The sequence below is a fragment of the Gymnogyps californianus genome, chromosome 7 (assembly GCF_018139145.2).
Source record: "Gymnogyps californianus isolate 813 chromosome 7, ASM1813914v2, whole genome shotgun sequence".
Lineage (NCBI taxonomy): Eukaryota > Metazoa > Chordata > Aves > Accipitriformes > Cathartidae > Gymnogyps > Gymnogyps californianus.
The window spans coordinates 5,970,670-5,990,570 of NC_059477.1; the positions used below are offsets into that span (position 1 = coordinate 5,970,670).

Sequence of the window (19,901 nt, forward strand, 5' to 3'; positions counted from 1 at the left end):
CCCACAGGGCTCCCTAAAGCACACAGAACCAGCTGCAAGGGGTCTTAAACCCCACAGAGCTCCCTAAAGCACACAGAGCCAGCTGCAATGGGCTCTAAAGCCCACAGGGCCAGCTGTAAGGGGCCCCTAAACCCTACAGGGCTCCCTAGACCCCACAGGGTCAGCAGCAATGGGCCCCTAAACCCCACAGGGCTCTCTAAGCCCCACAGGGTCAGCTGCCAGGGGACCCCAAACCCCACAGGGCTAGCTGCAAGAGGCCCCTAACTCCTACAGTGTTCCATAAACCCTACAAGGCCAGCCGAAAAGAGCCTCTAAACCCCACGGAGCCTGCAAGCCCCACGGAGCCAGCTACAAGGGGCCTTTAACGCCCACAGGTCTCCCTAAACTCCACAAAGCCCCTGAAGCCGCACAGCGGGGCCTGAACCAGCGCCTCAGCGCGGCAGGGCGAAGAGAACCGGAGCAGCGGCGGGACTTATACCGACACCCGCTCCCTTCCGGGGCGGAGCGGGGGCGGATCGCGGCGGAGCGAAGCGAAGCGGAGACGGCGGCACCATGATGGCGCAGCGGGCTCTTCCTAACCCCTACGCGGACTACGACAAGTCCTTGGCCACCAGCTACTTCGACGCTGCCGGGAGGGTGAGTAGGGTCGGGGTGAGGCGGCCGGGGCGGGAGCGGGCCCTTCCCGGGGACGGCCGCCGCGCCTCAGCGCGGCGGCCGTCCCCGGGAAGGGCCCTCTCCCGCCCCAGCCGCGAAGCCAAGCTCCGCAGCCAGGAGCCCAGCCTGGTCCTGAGGTACCCAAAGGTTTCTAGCAGAGACCTGTCAGGTTAAAAACCACCCAGTTCCCTGGTTGTGCTCCCTCCGGGTACCGCCAGCTTACCAAAACCCCATCTGCGTGCTGGTGTTTCCTTCACGTTTGGTGGGTTTGTTTTTATTTTTTTTTTTTCCCCTCCACAGCTGACCCCCGAATTCACACAGCGGCTGAATAACAAAATCAGGGAGCTGCTCCAGCAGATGGAGAGGGGCCTTAAGTCTGCCGACCCGCAGGACTGCACCACGTACACTGGCTGGGCAGGTAGGGTGGCCGATCGGATCGGGTGGAGCAGGAGGTCTCTGGAGCAGACTTCTAGGTCAGGCCAAGGCAGACCGTGGGGTTTTTTTTGGCTGTTTGAATGATCACAATAGATCTGTGTCAAGAATGGTGCTTCTTCTGCATGTTTTAATCCATTAAAATAAGAGGCTGTCTTTCTCGGGACTTTCTGTTTTTGGAGGAGGTTTCAAGCTGCAGAGGGAAGACTGTAGCGTTGCAGGGCAGGATTGGGTCTTCTCTTGGTTAATAGTGCCAAACTTAGGCAACAGAGAAAGCTAGCGCCTGCTTGAGGGCAAACATGGGAGCCTTCAAAGGGACTGGCTCCAAATCTGGCCACGGTGGGGATGGTGATAAGTAAACCAGTGCTCCGTGAAGTAGGCAGATGCACGTGGTGGGTCGTTTACCCGCAAGGAGTCCTTGCATATGGCAGTGGTGAGCTTATGGCCTGAGATAATGTCCATTTTTTCTGTTTGGGTTGAATTTTATCTTATGACATTGTCTGATTGGCAGGTTGCTCCATTCCTGTTTCCCAGGTAGTGCCCCTCCACTTAGCCAGGGCTAGTTCTGCTCCAGTACCTGCTAGAAGGAGCAGAAATGCAAATGTGAGTATAACAAAGGATGGAAGCCTTCCTCACGCTAACTCTTGTGTGCAAAGCTTCCAGGAGCTTGTCTTTCTCCTGTTCTGCATTTTCAACCTGGTTTTCCTTCCTTGGGAGCACACCCTGTCTTCCCCTCCCTGTTCCTACCCACTGGAGCCAGGGAGGACACACCTTTCTCTGCTGCCTCATCCTTGGCTGCTCCTGGGTGCTTTGTCAGCCTTCCTGCCTTCTGCACTGTGCCAGGTTCTAGGGAAGGACCCTGGGGTAGTTGCAATTAATCTCATGCTTGCTGCAAGATTTTTTGCTGCTGCTGCTTTTCTTTTTTTTGGCAATACACTGCAATCTTAAATGGCAACTTTCTACATTATAATCTGGGTGTGGCTGGCTTGCGCTTGGATGCTGTGGAACTTGATGCCAACAGTTTGCTTGGGAGAATGGTGTTCATTGTGTTGGCGCTAAACTAACATTGCAGTTTGGTGACAGCAATGTCAGAAATGCCTGCTTAAAAACTTTAGTAAGGTAGGCAGGCACTGAGAGCACTCTAGAGCAGTTCATAAGAAATGCTAGGATGCCAGTATTAAATTCCAGCATGGGAGAACATTGGTTTCATCAGTTGCTGCCTGGCAGCACTCTGCTGCTGCCTATAAATTTATGCATTTTTGTTCAGTGCTGGCTGATTTCACCTTGGGACACAGGTTCAATCTTCCAGTCTGTGTGACCCTGTTCTAAGGTCCCCTCAGATGAAAAGCACTCCATACACAGAGATGGTCTTCAGTCATGAGGGTGCTACTTGGTATGATGGTAGAGTCTACCTCTGGCCAGAATAATTCAGGAGATAAAGCAGGAGGAAAATTAGTTGATCTTAGGAGTACTCTGAAAGTCTGCGGGGAGAAGGTAAACACCTTTCCCCAGAGACCATGTTCCCTTCCTTAGGGTGGCCTTAAGGAGCTTCATGTTGGAAAGTGACTGCAGTTGTGAAACAGTGGTTGAGAGCTCTGGTAGGATTTCAGCTCGTTTTTATTTGGAAGGGAGTTTCTCAGGAGGGATTCTTCTCTTTTCCTCCCAGGGATCATTCCTCATTGGGCACACAACCTTCTCGCCTTGGCTAATAGGATTAGAAAAAACCCATGGACAGATTTCCTGCAGGTCACAGTCAGCAAAGTGAAGTTTGCAGATATTACACTGTATCTTTGTCACCCTCCCTTCTTTTCTAATCCTAGCTATATTAATTTATTCAGTGCTGGTTTCCAGAGACAAAATTAATTGCGCCAAGACAACAGCTTTTTGCTGTAATTGCTTATGTAGAAAAGGCTTGTTGAGTATCTTCTCATGTAAATCATTGCCCAGCAGTCCGAAATCAACCCACACTCTTGTGGCCACTAATAAGGGAGATTTGAAATGTGGCTCTCAGCGCAAACTCTGTGTGAAATGTAACATACTTGAGTGTACTACATTACACCCAGTAATACACAGCATATGCTGGCATTTTACTTTGGTGCCTGTTTCTTTCCCAGCACTCTTGACAGAACCCTGTTCTCCCGGCCTGCATTTGTGCCAGGGAAGCCACGGCTTCTTGGCATGTGAAGTTGGAGCAGAGGGAGAGAAGGACTTACATTTTCAGCTCAGAGGCAGTGAAAACACACTTTGGATCAAGATTATCCAGTGTAGGGCTGAATGCCCTCAAAACACATTTGAATCAGCTTGTTACAGTTTCATTCAGTTCCCCATAGAGATCAGGGCCCTGTAGGCAACACCTGGTACGTGCCTGGGTATAGACCAGACTTGGCTGTTGTGTTCTGTCTTTTAATCAGTTTAGCTAGACTGCTGTAAGAGCTTTTGCGGTCTTAATCTGTTTCGCTGGTATCAAAGTGTTGACTGAGGGAAGGTAAACTGCCGTAAGCTAATTCTGAATCGGAAGCAGTTCAAATTCTGGCAGAAGTACAACTGCCTCATCCATTTTCAAATAGATGAGCATGAGGATGCCGAAGAGTACGTACATGTGCGTTGGTATTTCTCATAGTGCAAGAGGCCTTGCTCCAAAGACTACCTCGACTGGGAGCATAGACGATAGAAAGGGAATGGAAGGAGACTGACTTCACTCCTGTGACCTCTTAGCTGACTGCAGAAGCTAGGAAGCTTCTGAGTCTGGTGCCTGCTGGCCTGTTGTGTCCTTCCAAGACGATGAGGTGATCTGCCACCTGAAATGGTACATAGGGAGAGATTCCCCTTCCTCCACATTATGGCAGTGCCTTTGGAATTTGTTTCCCAGGCAAGCACTCCCTTCTCTAGCAATGTCATAGTTGTGGCTTTCAGAGCTCGAGGGCCTCTGAAACAGACCGGTGAGTCCAGCTGGCGTGCCCCACCCACAGCTTTTGGCTGGCCTGTTGGCAAGTGGAGGCGAGGAGCAGGGCTGAGTTGCCTTTCGAAAGGACTCTTCAAAAGACATGCCACATGAAAGAAAAGCCATTTAAGAATGGACAGAAATTCTGACCGTACCAGTTCAGGAAAGCTTCTGGAAAAACACCTTTCATTCACTTTAGTGCAATATCTTAGTTTTAACCTCAGAGAACCCAGAGAACTTGCATCTCCTTAAGAGAGTTCAGCTCAGAAAAACAGAAATCCTCAGATAATCCCTACAGAATAAAGGCAGTGAGGCTGCATTTGATGAGAGAGAATAGAGTGCCTTGTGTCACCCACATAAACCACATTCCTGCCAAGTGCTTGGTGGGTAGTTTTTGTGAAATCTCCGTTCTTGGACATAGTATTTGACTGGACAAGGCTCAGAGCAATGGGACGTAAATTTGAAGTTGGCCTTACTTTCAGAGGGTTGGATCACATCACCTCCACGGATCCCTTCTAACCTTGTTGTAGGATTCTGTGGTGGGGTAATGGGTGGTTTTGGTTTGGGCTGGGCTGTTTTTTTTGTTTGGGTTTTTTTGGGGGGGGGGGAAAGCTTCTTTTGTAAAAAGTTTTACAAAAGAGGCTTTGTTACCCAGGTTTTAAGGCTGGAGAAGCTGAGGCATTGAGAAGTGCCCCATGTCCCACTATGCACTAGGACGGCAAGCTGCAAGCTGTAGTAAAATGCACCTGTGGCTCCCCAGACAGTTCTGAACATGAGATGATACAGCCCTCCGGAGAAGATGTTTCACTGTCCCATTCAGCATGGCTTTGGCACGCATTTATGAGCGCAAGATAACATCCCATGCATCTGCACCAGAAAAGATGCTTATTATCCTTTGAGCTGGGCAGTTACGCTATGCCACCCCCTCTGTAACTTTTACCCCATGCCTGACTCATTAAAATGACATCAGGTTTTTCACTAGAAACCATCAGGCTTCATCAGTATGTGCAGAGATAGGTTTCCGCTTCTTCCCTCTGTTTGACATCCTGCTTTGAGGGTGCTGGCTGGCTGACTTCCCTGGGTCAATGCAAGATATCAGAGCTCTTTATTACTGTAGATGGCAGGTTTGGAACTGGTCCAAATTAGGTCAAGAAATCTCCTCTTGTGGCAACCTAGTGTCCTTTGTGAAAGGACCACATCACAGCTCAGCTACTGGTGGACAAGGACTGTTCAGAACAGTCTTAATGGGCTTCCCTGCTGGTGCTGTCAGCAAGGCGACTGCAGTGGAGCTGACACCAAGCAGTGCCTCCTCTCACTTTTATCCACTCTGTTAAGCATGAAGGGGAAGCTTTGTCTCACTACTGCTGTTCTCCCACCAGCAGAACTGTTTGCAATGGTTGTGCAATCCAACATAAAGAACAAGTCTAAACTTGCAGGGAAGTTGAGGCACAGCTTTACTTCTCTTTGATCAACAGAATGGTCATATGGATGAGATATTCTTTCAGCCTTCTGCAGTGCTTTAGCTCTCGAGCAAGAACTTTTCTGGTATCTCCAGCGATGTCTGCTCTGTTGAAAGCAATGGTTGCTAAAGTCAGGGCCATCAGCACTAGCCAACTGGTGCAGCTGGTGCAAACAATTCCATTTCTACTATGTACTTTTAAGTGTCCTCTTCCCCGCTCAAAAGAGATCTCTAATGCAAAGCACTCCTCTGCATCTACAGTATTGCTCATGCAGGATGGCAAGAGGAGGGAGATGTTGTTTACTGTCCTGCTGAAGATGTTAAATAAACAGGCTTTGTGAGAGACATGCAGAATTGATTTTTGCCTCCTCATTCCCTGCAGTGAGCAAGCATCTTGGGCATTAACACTCCAGTGTATTGGCTTCCTGCACACTAGACATGGCAGTTTCAGGCATCAGAGCCCTGCTAAAGGATATGCTGTCAGTAGCACATGTGTTCACTGCAGTCTGCCCCTTCAAGTGATGTCTGATGCATTCTCCATCACATGTGGCTATGCAGCAGGTCTTACACTGCAAGGAACAAAAAACTTTGAAGCCTGGAGAAACTACGGAGAAGGTCCAATAGTAACCAATAAACAGAACAAAGCCCATACATCTTTGGCAGTAGCAGGCCACAGGCAACCACTGCATGGCAGTTCTGCTGGAAACAATCAGGATTCTCAGAGGTCACAAAAATAGCTCACATTTCCAACTGGGACACTGAACACAGACCTCCAGGGCACACAGAAATGGAGCAGATCCACTACTTACCTAGCCCCATTTGACTGATGATGCCCTGTTTGTATAGCACTTAAAGCATGCCAAACAAACACCCAGTCAGTCAGCAAACCCTATCTGGTCATTTGGTGTGAGGAAGGTGTTATTGGAGAGGGAGTGAGGCAGAGCTGTGGAACAGCTTCTGCAGAGCAACATTGCCTAGCTGAGCCACATTCATCACGTGGAAACTCTCTTGTCTCCAAACTGCACTGCCTCTGAAATATGCTGTCTACATCTTGGCACACAGGTCAATACAGGATATTCCCCACCCAGGTGACTGCATTTTGTATCCCTCTACATACACCTGTAAACATTGCCTCTTTATGCATGGGCCTGCCCTCCTCTGCTGGCATTCCCTACTTTTGGGCTCACAGATAGCAACAGAGCAAGCAGCGGGCTGAAGGCAGCACTGCATTGTGCCCTTCTGATCAGCTTGGGAGTATGAATTCCTTGAGGAATGAGTTGAGAAAATTGGCTTTAGATTCAGTTTGTAAGGCCTTTGGGTTTTAAAGAAAAGGGAAAAATGAATGATTTGGGGAAGCAACTCATCCCTTCCATCCTTTAGTACAGGTAAATGGTTTTTTGGAGTCTTTTCCAAAGATGCTTGGGCCTGGAAGGAAAGGGGGCGAGAAATGTTTTAAAAGAGGAGAGGCAAAGAAGTCAGAGGAAAACAATGCTGAGACATTTACTTTCTAAGAATTCAATCCTAGCAGTGGTCTTAGCGTGGTAGTTACGCACATAATTAGGGTGGTATGATGGCAGTGGGAATAGAAGCTACTTACAAAGCAAAAGATTGTATATTAGAGCAGATAAGAGTGCAAGTCGTGCTCAGACAGCTATCAGGCCTATTAAGTCTAGAAGCTGTGCTCGGTGCTAAATAAATCAAGGAGAGTCACTTGACATTTGCTAGCTGGAAGAGGAGGGTTCCCCTTTAAAGAAGGGCTTCATATCCACATCCTTATAGACTTGAGCGATGGCACCGTACATCGGAGCTCTCTCTGGAAATACTAACACTGAACTGCTTAGAGAGAGGACAAGGTTATTAGCTTCAGCAGGAAATGGAAATTTGCCCTTAATATACATGTGGAATTGAACTGTCTGTAGCATGAAGCTTTGGAGATTACCCATGCAAAATGAGAAAATGATCTAACTTTTAAATTGTCCTCAGTACCACGGAAAGTAATTTTGCAGTATGCTTGCCCCCCTTCACCTTACCTCATCAAAATCTGCAGAGATTGGCTCTATTAATTTAAGCTTAAACACAGGACCTGAGTCGTCTTAGAAATGGTTACTGGTAAGGGGAGAAATAAGCTTTTCTCAAAGTGATGTAGGCCAGTAGCTTTCTTCAGTGCATGTTTGAGGATGCCTTCCAGATCAGAAGGATGGTTCAAATGTGGCAGACCTTTCAGACACAGACTTACTGAGGACTCCTCAGTTACCTACTAAAAGCTTTAAGAGCTGGATGAAGACAGGGCAGACAGAGGCAAAGGACAGCAATTGATGTGACTTCTCAGTAGCAGAGTTGTTTCTGTCACTGGCCCATGAAAACCTCCAGGGAGGACCATGCAGCCTTTTCCAGCGTTCCAGGTAGCTGTTTATGTTTCAGACAAGGGCTGATCTCATGAATGATGTGCTGGAGAGGAGAGTCGGGCAGCCCCTTTCTTTTCTAGGATGCACCAGTCCTTGGTGTAGGGCTTGAGACCTGCTCAGCAGCAGGAGATGATGTCCAGGGAGCTGTAATAACCTTGCTGGTGCTTCCCAGTGGGAGGGAAGAATTAAAAAAAAGAGCCAAGTAGGATGTCCTAAGGGTGCTGCTTCTCAGTGCTGATGACGTCATTTTTTTAAAAATCCAATCCAAGCTAAGTGACCTAGCCCTTTACCTCCTGGCATGGGAAAAAATAATTGAGATAGGGTAACAACTCAGCACTGTTCTGCCACAAGTACCATCTTGCCCAAAGATGATTTTTTTTTTTCTCCACTGTTTAGCAACAGTCCCAGGTACAGTTGATAGATTTAGGTGGGTTTGTCTAGGTGTTATCTTTTGCCCCTCGCTACAAAAATTTTATGTAGCCTGTGTATCAGAAGCTTTGCTGTCCTCCAGGACCTCCTGGGTCAGACACTGCTGTTTGTCTTGACCTGCAGTCCACTCATGAGCAGCATCAGGTACAAGGAGGTCACAAAGCAGGAAAAGAAGCTGTGGATGCTGCAGCTATGGGTTATGCCCCTGGTTGTGCCCAAGAAACCTGTCTAGAAGGCTTATGCCGTAGATGAGGCTGAGGGCCAGGCTTTTAGGTTCATTAAAACAAACAGGGCGCGTAGCGGGAAGGGTAAACTTTTCTGGTGGATTCAAACTTTATGTCCCTTTTGCAGGCATTGCTTTGCTGTATTTGCACCTGTATGATGTGTATGGAGACCCAGCCTACCTTCAGGTGGCCCATGAGTACGTGAAGAAGAGCCTGAGCTGTCTGACAAGACGATCCATCACTTTCTTGTGCGGAGATGCCGGGCCCCTGGCAGTGGCTGCTGTTGTCTACCACAAACTGCAGAACCAGAAGCAGTCAGAAGACTGCATCACTCGGTAAAACGCTTGGTTACGTCTTTGACCTAATGTTCCTCTTGCTCATAGAGCTGGTCTGGGCTTGTAACGGGCACTCTCTGCCAAGCCTGAATACATTTTGTTGCAGTCTTATGTGAGAGAGCATCCAGTAACTTAGCAAGGCAGTGCAAACTTGTTCTGCCCTGGGGAAAGAGCTAGCTTAAGGACAAACATGCTTGCCTGGCAGCCTGCAGGCTGGGGAGCAAGGATATTGTTCAGCTGGTATTGCCATCTTAAAAATAATTCCGATAAACACAGGAAGAAAAAAATGCCAAAATTAAAAAAACCCAGAAGGTAAGGTTTGGTATTTTTTTAGAACCCTTAAATTTAACTTTACAGCCGTTTTGATGAAAAGGAGAAGTGTGGTAGGATTATTAGATTAATTTTGTCACTCGCTTCCACTTGCTATTTGTTAGTTGACTTCGACTTAAGCCTAAAATTGACAGCATCCCTTTCAACTGCTGAATGCAGCTGGTTATGATTCATTTATTTCTATTTCCTGCCTTTCCTCAACTGTTTTCAAATGTATTTTTGTTGGGTACTTAAGAAAAGGACAAACAAGCAGTCTTACAGTCAGATCAGCATGTGGCTGAGGAAGGAAAAAAGTTAAGGAGATACAGTTTCAAGCTTTTCTTGCTTAAGGGAGATCAGTTTTAAGAAGGTGAGAAACAGCCCTGTAAAGAGTTTCCATTTACATGTGGTCAGTACAAAAACAAGACAAAACCCCTGACACTTCAGAACAATACTGAGTGCCCTTAAACAGCCATGAGCAAGTGATGCATAATATCAATTAAAAAAAGCCATGGGTGGGAATCAGAGGTGCCTGTATGGTTTGGACACCAAGTTCCCACTCCCTTAACTAAGAATAGCTTCTGGTTTATGTGGATACGGTCAGTCTGATGACAGAACTCTCTTCTTTATTCTTGAAATAATCTGTGGTTTAGGTTTTGCTTAATACTGTGTCAAAGTGGTGAATCTCACTATGATTAATATATTTGCTATCAAAAAGGGAACTAATCTGTCAAACAGTACTGGCCAGTTGTGGTCAATCCATAAGCCCCAAGTTCTGAAAAAGCCCTAATTCATGTTTTCTTGCTGTAGCTCTCCCCTCCCCGTATCCCTCCTGTTCTGCCTACAGTTTTGTGGCAGAATGGAAACTCATGATTAATTCTGCACTGCCATCTAATGGCATAATAAAGGCAGAGCCTTGGAAATTGGTTTCTTCATACATCTGAGAGAAGGAAAAAAGAAAAATGTGGCTTTCTCGAAGGAACAGTTATACTGTCCTTCCTCTGCCACCAATTCCCAGAGCAGTTAGCCTGACCATGCTGCCTTTAAAAAGAGAGTATTTCTTTGAGAAATAGCTCCTTTAATTGACACTCTTAAGTGGGTTTTGAGTATGCTGTTTAGTTACAGAACAGTTGCTAAGTTATGCAGTGCAAGTGCATAGAAAGTGCATTTCTATTACAGCTGTGGAGAAGGAGGGCCTCTCTCCATTTTGTTCTCTGTCTTTTAAAGCACCTCATCTTTACAGAGCCAGAGGAGAAAATCCATCAGCCGGGTTTTAGCTGCAGTAGAAGAGACAGAAGCTTGCTTTTTCTTAGCTCTTTGCTCTTGCCTAAATGAGTTCACGACCAACAAATACGCTTTTATGCTCTGGAGAGACTAACATTTCAGGGCAGCCCATTTTCCAAGAGCCTGTGAAAATCTGAGCCGTGTTCCAGGGGTCCTCTTTTCCCTGCCATCTCCCCCCAGTTCAGAAGGTCAAAGGTTTGCTTTTAGAGCCAGTGGCATACAAAAATCCCATCTTGCTCTACAGCTGCCTCGCTTTCCCTCTGTCCAGAAACTACTGATTTTTCAGAGTTGAGGTAATAGGCCGATATGTGAGCAGGAGTGGCTCTTCCTTTCAGAGACCTCAATTTACCCCCTCGCATCTGAGAAATGCATTCTGCATGCAATCAGTCCAGCAGCATCCCAAGCATCTCTTGCTGCACGCATGCCATGCAGCCCTGCCCTGCATTTCAAAAACAACAGAAACTGCTGGCAGGCTTCCTCCCCTGATTATCCTGGCTGGGAAAGCAGCTAGAGGTAGAAGCAGTAATCCATAAGGAGCAAGAATAGTAGCTCCAGCTGCTCCAGATTTCCCCACGAAAAGAAGATTTCACATCCAGACCTCAGAAAATCCCTACTGTGGGTATTACTGTTTATCCACCCATCCACTCCTTCTATTGCACCTGACACTTCCCTGACATCTCAGAGCTGGACAACATCACCAGCCAGCATCTTGTCTGGCCAGCCTGCTGCCGGGCAGAGTCCGTCTGTCAAAACACTGTTTTCCTCCTTGGAAACCCTCTTCATCTGCCTTCCTTGGACTTGGGGACAGGGGGCATGAGGAGGCAGCAGGGCTTTCCTTTCAGCCCACGCAGCTGAGAGAGGGACCCCTGCTTACACCTAGCCTTGGATGTAAAGTCTGTCTCTTGGGTTTAACCTGCGAGAAATCTCCCCCATGGAGCAATGCACATCTCAAGTGGTACATGAGGAGACGGCGCGGCCAATCCACCTTGAGACACTGCTCTCTCCTTTCTCCTTCAATATCCCTACTCACTTTGAGTCCAGTGCCAAGGGAAAGTTTCCTGTCATGGGGAGTCGCAGCCCAGCATCCTCTCTCTGCTCCAAGGGCACTCTGGACATTTGGTTGCTTCTTTCCTTTGCAACACATTGTTCTGCCCAGGAGCAAAGGCTGCCAAGGCACCTTTTCTGCTCCTCACACTGCTGTGACAGGGAAGCCCTGCACACACACAGCTCTCCTGGCTGGTTTCTTAGCCCTCTCCCTGTTGCAGCCGCAGCAGGAAGCAGCTGAGGGAACAGCCTTGAAGCCACTTAGGCTGGTATTTTAAAAGTGACGGCATTTTTCACATTGCTGTCTCGGCGGTGAACAGAAAAATAAAGCCAAAACCAGTCACATCCCTGCCTGCTGCTCTGACAAGGAAGGACATCCAGCCTTGTTGGAAGTGTGATGAGAGGCAAAACAAAGGAAAAATTGCATCGAGAGTGAATTGGGCTACAAAGCGCCAGTGTGAAGAGCTGTCAGTCTCTGTTAGCACTACAGGAATATCACCAACTTTGCAACATGATAATAGAAAAATGGCAAAGAAAATATCTTGACTCCAGCAGACCTCTCGCTCTGCACTTGTGGGCTAAAGCCTGGTGCCAGCCAAGCTGTCCTCAGTGTGGGGTTGCACCACAGACAGTCCACAGCACTCACACTCTGCTGAGCTGTCCTCACTACTGCTCAGCTCTCCCGAGAGAAGATTTCTTACATGTGCCACAGAGGCTTGGTGTTAAACAACATTTCCAGCTGCTTCTCCCCACCTCTTACCTAGATTTTTAGCTCATGGAGGCACCTCTTTCTCCACTGACAGCGTAGCCCTAGCCACTTGCAGGCATGGAGAGAAAGGGGCTTTTCTGTGAGGACTTCTGAGCATAAGGGGTGAGATTTTTCCACATACCATCAGCACTAGTTTGACTTTCTAGCATTCCTTGAGCAGCCAAATTAAACAGATACCAGTTTAGTTTGAAAGTAGTCATTTTTGGCGGAGGGTCTGCCATGCCACCAGCATCACAGGGAGATAATGGTGGGCAGGCTTTCCTTGCTGAATTGGGGCAGCCTTTCCTGAGCAGTCAGCAACTTTATGCTGTTTCCTATAGCCTAGGTTTCCCCACAAGTAGCTTTCCCAGAGCTGGTGCTCTAAAAAACAAGCACGTAGTGCGACTGCATCGTAAAGAGCTGAGCAGACTGAAGCGATAAGCCAAACAAAAAGCAGAGGGGAAGGAGGAATTCAGCACCTTGCGTAGCTGGAAGGCTGAGACCCAGAGACTGGCCTGATATCTCCCAGGGTGTGGGCAGCATGAAGGAACAAACCATGTTTTTGAGCTCCAGTCTCACTGCTTGGTTACATGGCTTTGAGTGTCCTCTCATCTCCCCCATGTGAATTTTTCTCTGTAGTTTGCTCCATCTACACAAGCTTGACCCACGAGTGCCAGATGAACTGCTGTACGGGCGCATGGGCTATCTCTATGCACTGATATTTGTGAACAAGCACTTCGGAGAGGAAAAGATCCCTCAAAGTCACATTCAGCAGGTACTGTGGCTTCTGCTGATTTCTTAGCTGTCTCTTCCCATACAGCTCATCTTCGGGCAGAAAAAAATCAATGCTAGATGTAGAGAACTCTGGCAACAAGGGAGAAACCACATCATGGTATCCCTGCTGCTCTTCTTCCAAAGGGACAAAGCACCACACGCCTCCCCACCATCCATATAAATCCACAGGCAGTACTGAATTGGCATACATTTCACTCCCTCACCCATACTCTTCCCTCTGCTTGGGCAGAAAAACAACTCTTTTGTTCTGTGTTAGGATACTCACTGTGCTATGTCCAAGACAGCAGCATTTCCCTCACCCACATCTGTTCCCATCCACAGGTCTGTGAAGCAGTTGTAGCCTCAGGAGAGAGCTTGGCCAAAAGGAGGAACTTTACAGCGAAGAGCCCACTGATGTATGAGTGGTACCAGGAGTACTATGTAGGGGCAGCCCATGGTTTGGCTGGGATTTACTACTATCTCATGCAGGTAAGAGGCACTGGAGTGGAGGGGCCTTTAGCAGCTGTTTCTCATTTCTTTGAACAAGGAGGAGCATTTGAATTGGCTCTTGGTGATGTCAAGCTGGGCAAGATCCCTTGTCTGATGGACTTACTCCTGTGTTTGATCATGCATCCCCACTTCTAAAGGTTTTCTCCAAATCTGTGAGATTGAATTTCACACCTCCATGGAGATCTGTAGAGAAATGTGACCTGCATTATATGAGCAGTTTCACATAATGGAGGCCTGTAGGTCAGCTGGGTCTGAGCTTCCCCCTCTTGTGTTAATTGCTTATAAAGTATTTCCATTTGTTGGTATCTGTGGGCTTCCTGCATTTTTTGAGGTGGTTACTTGGAGCAATCTCAGATCATTCATTACAGAGTGAGAAGTACTGTAAGAAAAGCACGGTGAAAGAGATCGTGTTCATAGTAGGAAAGTGGGAAATGCCTTTGTTTCCAAATCAGGGCCTATATCTAAATGTGAAAGAGGTGGGACTTTTTACTTTGATAAAGCAGCTGAGTTCTGTAGTGCCTGAAGAAGGCAGGGCAAGACAAGAGGTTGGGAGCTGCAGTACCCCTTTGCTTTGATGCCGTCTTTCTCACAATTTTGCACAGCTCACTGGAGCTCTGGGAATATTCCCTTCCCTGGCTCTGAAGTGAGGGTGATAGTTCCCCTATGTGGGTCACTTTGTGCATAAATTTACAGTGCTTAAGCTCTTAGAAAAACAACAGCAATAAATAACATTGCATTTTCAAAGCATTAAGGACACCCACTGAGCAACGCAAATTATTTTAACATAGCAACGTTTGTAGAAATAGGTGATATCTTTTATTAGACCCAACTCTCACAGCAGGTGGAAAAAAAGCCACCAGGTTTCAAGTATTTGTGCTTTCCTTCAGGACCGTCAAAGTTCAAGCCCATATACGGGATAAGCGGAGCTCCTGTGACTATAACCCTCTTAGGTGACTCAGAGAGGAAGGGGTGGTTGGTGTTTTTTAAGCAGAAGGAGATTTGGCAAGAGGAGGATGTGAGGTGATTATTGCCCAGGAGTACAGAACGGCTAGTTGGGAGCAGGGGAGACAGCAGTGTGCTGTGAGCCCAAATTTGCACCGAGGCCCTGAGCTTGTTCCCAGGCTGATGTTTTAAATAATTTTAAGTGTAAGTCTCCCATAAAATACTGAATGGGCTTCATGCTTCTCTGCCATATGAAGTACAAGGAGCCTGGATCAGCCAAGCATGACACACAAAAAGCCTTGGGGGAAGCAAACAAGGGAAATATGGAGAGGAGAATGTTGGACTTTTCTCTCTAATGGTTTTACAGCACAAGTATTGATTTTTAATTTTCAAGTTATCAACCTGGGAACAGTGTAATCCTTAGATGAGAGTGCTCATTGCAGTCTGCTGTGGGAAATTAGAACTGCACAGATTTCATGTGGGACAGTGTCGTTGGAAGAGGACACTGAAGCCACTCCCTTGCTTCTGTCTGAGGTCAGCGGCGAAGTCACCCCCTTGCAATTACCCAGAAACATCTGTAAAAATGCAGCATCACAGCCCGCCAGCTGGGCTGGCCCAGCAGCTCAGAGCTGAGATGCTCTAGGTGCTAGGAATCATTCCTGGTATTCATCCTTAATATTGATTTTAGACAGTGTGACACACTAGGGGCAGTCTTTGTTTCTGGGGATGCAAGGGCATGACTGGAAATAAGTCCCTGCCGAAGGGCAGAGCAGCCTGGGGCCAAGAGGGTATTTGTGACGTGTGAAAGCCTGGACCAAAGAAATTATTTCATTTACAAGGAGCAAGAGGGAACGTGGCCATACTTGGCTTTGTTTTCGCCTTTCAGGCGGATCTTGGGCCTCTTAGGGACAGACAGAACGGTAATTCTCCCTGATTTAACGCTTTCTCTCTCTCAGCCTGGCCTTGGAGTGAGCCAAGTAAAACTGCACAACACAGTCAAACCCAGCGTGGACTACGTCTGCCAGCTCAAGTTCCCATCTGGCAATTACCCTCCATGCATCGATGACACCAGAGACCTACTCGTCCACTGGTGCCATGGGGCACCAGGTGTTATCTACATGCTTGTCCAGGCCTACAAGGTACCAGAAATCTTGCGAAGACCCTTTAGGGACCCCTAAATGTGGAACTTCATCATGGAGAAGACTGTTGAGACCCCCCCGCCTGAGAGTGGGGTGGCTTGTTACAATGACATCACCCCACAGGGACCACTGGCTGATATGGAAATTAGTCTTTTAAAAAATTATTTCTGAAAATACCCATCAGCTGTGTGGGGTGTCCTGTTGCAGGTGACTGATGGTGACAACCAGTTGTGTGCAAAGTAATGGTCATACAGCCCCATTCATCATATCAAAAACATCCTCCTTTAAAGTAGACAGCAAAGTCACAGCATTAAGACTTCAGTAGGAGAGAAACTAATTAACCCACGCCTCCTCACTCACACAGGGATGCTCTTTGTGTGGAGGAAATTGCCTCAGCAAGGGGGAATATTTCTTGTCTCTACAGGTCTTTGGGGAACAGCAGTACCTAAATGATGCCCTGCAGTGTGCAGAAGTGATCTGGCAGCATGGGTTACTGAAGAAAGGCTACGGGCTGTGCCATGGGACAGCTGGCAATGCTTATGGCTTCCTAGCACTGTACAACCTCACTCAGAACATGAAATACCTGTACAGGGCCTGCAAGGTAAGAGTCTGTGTGAGGAAGGGAGAGGGGATTATTCACTTCTGCCTTTTATGTCACCTCCTTTGCCTTTGAAACCCAATTTCTAGTGTGGCAGAGATGCAGCTAGATCTGACCAGCTCCACCAGAATAGTCCTTCAGCAGTGCAGTCACTGTCTGACAGCCTGTACAGAAGGAATATCCTGCAGAAGCATTGCTCTGCAAGGAATAATGTGAGGATGAGGATGGTATTTTTTTTAAGATCTGTCTTTAACAAGATTTGAACACTTTTTGTTCCTCTTTTCTCAGTTTGCAGAGTGGTGTTTAAGCTATGGCCAGCATGGGTGCCGGACTCCAGACACGCCATTCTCTCTCTTTGAAGGTAACCTCCATCTCTAGGCTTGTGTTTTGCTCCTGGATCTGAGCCAGTCCAGCAGCGAAGAAAACCGAATACATGCTCCACTGAAGTCTTTGCAAAACTCAGTGTAGAGGATGGGAAGGAAATTGTATTCATTGTTTTTACCCTTTCTCAGAAGCAGTCTTCCTGTAGCACAGGCTACTGTCTTAGCTGGAGCATCTTGTCCTCTTGGGCCTCCTGCACAGATTCTGCACGCAGGTCTCAAGGGGAATTCTGTAATGGGTACAGGCTAAAGTCTACCTTGTGGTAATCTGTAGCCTGGCTTCTCAGACAGTCTCTTTTCTGTGCATTTTTAAGGATTAAAGTCCTTCATGGGCTTTCCAGTTCCATTCCAAATGTGAGTGAGGAACAAATGGGGCTGCTTTTGTAGGCCTTGTTGGCTCCTGTGCCACTTTGTGGCTCCTGCTAACAGCACCCCCAAAATCTGCCATCAGCAGGTATTGCTGAAAGAGTGAGTTCTTCAGCTAACGTAAATCTCCCTAGCTTTGCTGCAGGCCAAGGAACAAGGGCAGTTACGTCAGCGAGGACCTGAGGCAGCAATGTCACAGGCTCCAAAGTTTTGCAAAGATATTTAGATTGTTTAACTTGTGGACAGGTAAAGCAGGAAGGAGGGAGCTGGAGGGGGGAAGACCCATCATGTTTTCGCAGGTGCTTTTCAATGTTTGATTAACTTCAAAATGCTTTCCCCACTGAAGTACCTAAGTTGCTTGGAAAACCTGGGTTCAGACCTTGGAAATTATTTAGGTCCTTTCTTCTGTCTTCATGACTCATTCACTCCCTGGATAATTGATAAAATGGGTGCCCAAAGGGAATCTCTCTGAAGCACATTGTGTTTTCTTGTCCTCAGGAATGGCTGGAACGATTTACTTTCTTGCTGACCTGCTGGTGCCAACCAAGGCCAAGTTCCCCGCATTTGAACTCTAAATCTGAGGTTGGCAGTTTCCTGCCTGAATCCTTCTGCACTTCGAAAAGCAGTTTGAAGCTGCTTTCTCCTTCTTCCAAACTCATCGTTGTTCACCTAACTGAACGTAAATCCATCCTCCTGAGGGCATGCTGAGTTCTCTAATATTTCTAGTCATCTCATTACATTGTTTCAATTTAAAAGACAGAATGTAGATTTTGCTGGTGTCTCTTAAAAACGCAGGGCTGCAGGTGGGAGCAGGGAGAAAATGTACAGTATTTTGTTGGCTATAGAGTTTTGCTATTTTCTGTATCCCATTTCTTGGGGAAAAAGTTTTCTATTGAATGTAACTTTGGCCATTCAATTTTTTTATTTTTTTTTGTGCTGACAAATAGTTGCAGGAATTTAGTTGCCTTTAGAAAACAAAAGATGAAAAACTGAGACTATTGCCCTGCAAGTTGCTTTTAAATGTTTCCTTTCTGAGCACCCAGGGAGTAGGCAGTTCAGTAGCTGGACTGCTCCACATAAAGCAAATGTGATGGACTGTGGAGTCTTTATATATGTTTTTTTAATGTCAGAGTGCAAGTGGCACAGCTGGAACTGACATGCCAAAGCCTTGTCCTGAATTTTCACCTGTCTGCTTTAAAGGCAAAGGCTACATATAGCTCTTTTGTGCATTTTTTCCAGTGACAGACAAATAATCCACTAGCTTTTGTGCTTATTTGCCATCTTACGCTAAACCTAGCAAAAGTCCATTGATCATCTAATGGAAAACTCCAATCTAAAAGTGAGCTAAGCATGCTTGCTGATGTGGTCTCTTCTGTTTAGCTTTGAAAGTTTATTTTGCAGTCTTTATTTAAAATTGTGTATGAATATTATAGGTGTTTGGTGGTGCCAGGCCCACCAGCAGCAGCATGGGAGAAGAAATGTATTCCACTGAGTTCTGTCAGTGCTTAACCTATTACCTGTATAGATGTTGTTTACATGCTTTATTTTATAAGCTTTCCTGAACCTGGGTAATTTGAGTCACTTGTTTGCCTTGTTACTGCTTGTTGTAGTTTGATATGCAACCGCACATCTACCCAACTGGTAAATCTGTCCTAGGTTAAATAGCTTTGACCTGTCAAGCAGACCAGATACTTGCAAGGGGTAAATCTCCTTTTCCGTCCTTCGCTGATGCTACACTAATTTGCAGCAATTAGGGACCTGACCCTGTTAACCACTTTCTTGGAACTGAGCATGAGCTAAACACTGAGCACAGTGAAAGTTACTGATGCAGCCATACCGCTTTGTGCTGTTTGAGGGCAGCTTCTCAGCCTGCACAAGAGTGGATGTGGGTTCTGATCTTTTAAGGGCCCAGTTGCTGAGTGCCTCAGGCCACCTAAGAGCAGGCGAGCAGCTGCAGGGCAGCACGAGCAACCTCCAAGCTAGCGTGCTCCTGCACCAGCAATAGCGAAGCAGGAGGACCAAACCTGGCACACTAACACAGCTAGCTCACATGTGCCTGAATGCAAGGCAGCCGAGCCACAGCAGCATAGGCAGACCCTCAAGAACCTCTTAGATGGGCTGTTCCAGCAAAGAGTAGAAACCATTCTTGGAAAGCTGCCTATTTCCTCAAAGCCCAGCCTCCTGCTGCCATCACATGTTTCTGGAAGTTCATCAAAAGACAGTCTGAAGCGCAGAGAAGCTCATCTGCTTTGGGCTGGCCATCCGTGTCAGAAGCCTCAAGCTCATGCAGACTCTGCAGTGGTCATCCCTTATCATTCACAGGGCCTAAACAACACAGGGAGGTGACTGGAAAGGAGGAAGCGCAGCTTTGAGAGCAGGATTTGGCTAATCAGTTTGGGGGTGGGATCCTGTAGTATACGAGGCCTGCTGTAAGTTACCTCCCAGCTTGGCTGGTGTGATGGCAGTGTAGGGACACTGCTCTGAGCCTGGCTTTCTCTTGGGTAATGCTTCTGTAAAGGAGATGGTTCATGCAGCCTGGTCTCATGGCAGCATCACGTCCCAGGGTTTGTACACTGATCAGGGGATTGTCAGGGCCTGGTGTACAATTGCTGAGTGGAGCACGGTTTAATAAAAATGCTGAAACGAACAAGCTTTGGGTTATTTTTACCCCCCGCTTTGTGACCAGGATTCACGTCTGAAGAGATCAAGACATGCCACAACAGCCACTCTGGCGGCTCCTGGAGGCTCATTGGCCTCCCACCCACCCTGCTAAGAGTATTTCACGTTTTTCCCTGTCTCCAATCCATCGAAGCCAGTCCTGTGATTTCCCTTGCAGGCTGTGCTTTTCTTGCAGGACATCCTTTTGCAGCGCTGTCTCTGTCCAAGGCTGCATCCTCCCTGCTGTGGCTTCCATTGGAGACCAGAATC

At 47.2% G+C, this 19,901-nt stretch overlaps 1 protein-coding gene and 1 long non-coding RNA gene across 2 annotated transcripts in view; one reads left to right on the forward strand and one right to left on the reverse strand.

Annotated features, from left to right (window-relative positions):
- The first annotated feature begins 552 nt into the window (after window positions 1–552).
- On the forward strand, window positions 553–19,619 carry LANCL1 (LanC like glutathione S-transferase 1). Its single transcript, XM_050899600.1, has 9 exons — window positions 553–636; window positions 955–1,072; window positions 8,672–8,879; window positions 12,904–13,039; window positions 13,381–13,527; window positions 15,447–15,629; window positions 16,054–16,230; window positions 16,516–16,588; window positions 17,472–19,619. The coding sequence occupies exons 1-9, from the start codon at window positions 553–555 to the stop codon at window positions 17,546–17,548; spliced, it is 1,203 nt and encodes a 400-aa protein (XP_050755557.1). The 3' UTR covers window positions 17,549–19,619.
- The window catches only part of LOC127018176 (uncharacterized), a 65,610-nt gene continuing 47,337 nt past the window's right edge, over window positions 1,629–19,901 (reverse strand). Inside the window, exon 3 of the long non-coding RNA XR_007766721.1 lies at window positions 1,629–1,666. This is a non-coding gene — a long non-coding RNA (uncharacterized LOC127018176). The remainder of the gene's footprint in view (window positions 1,667–19,901) is intronic.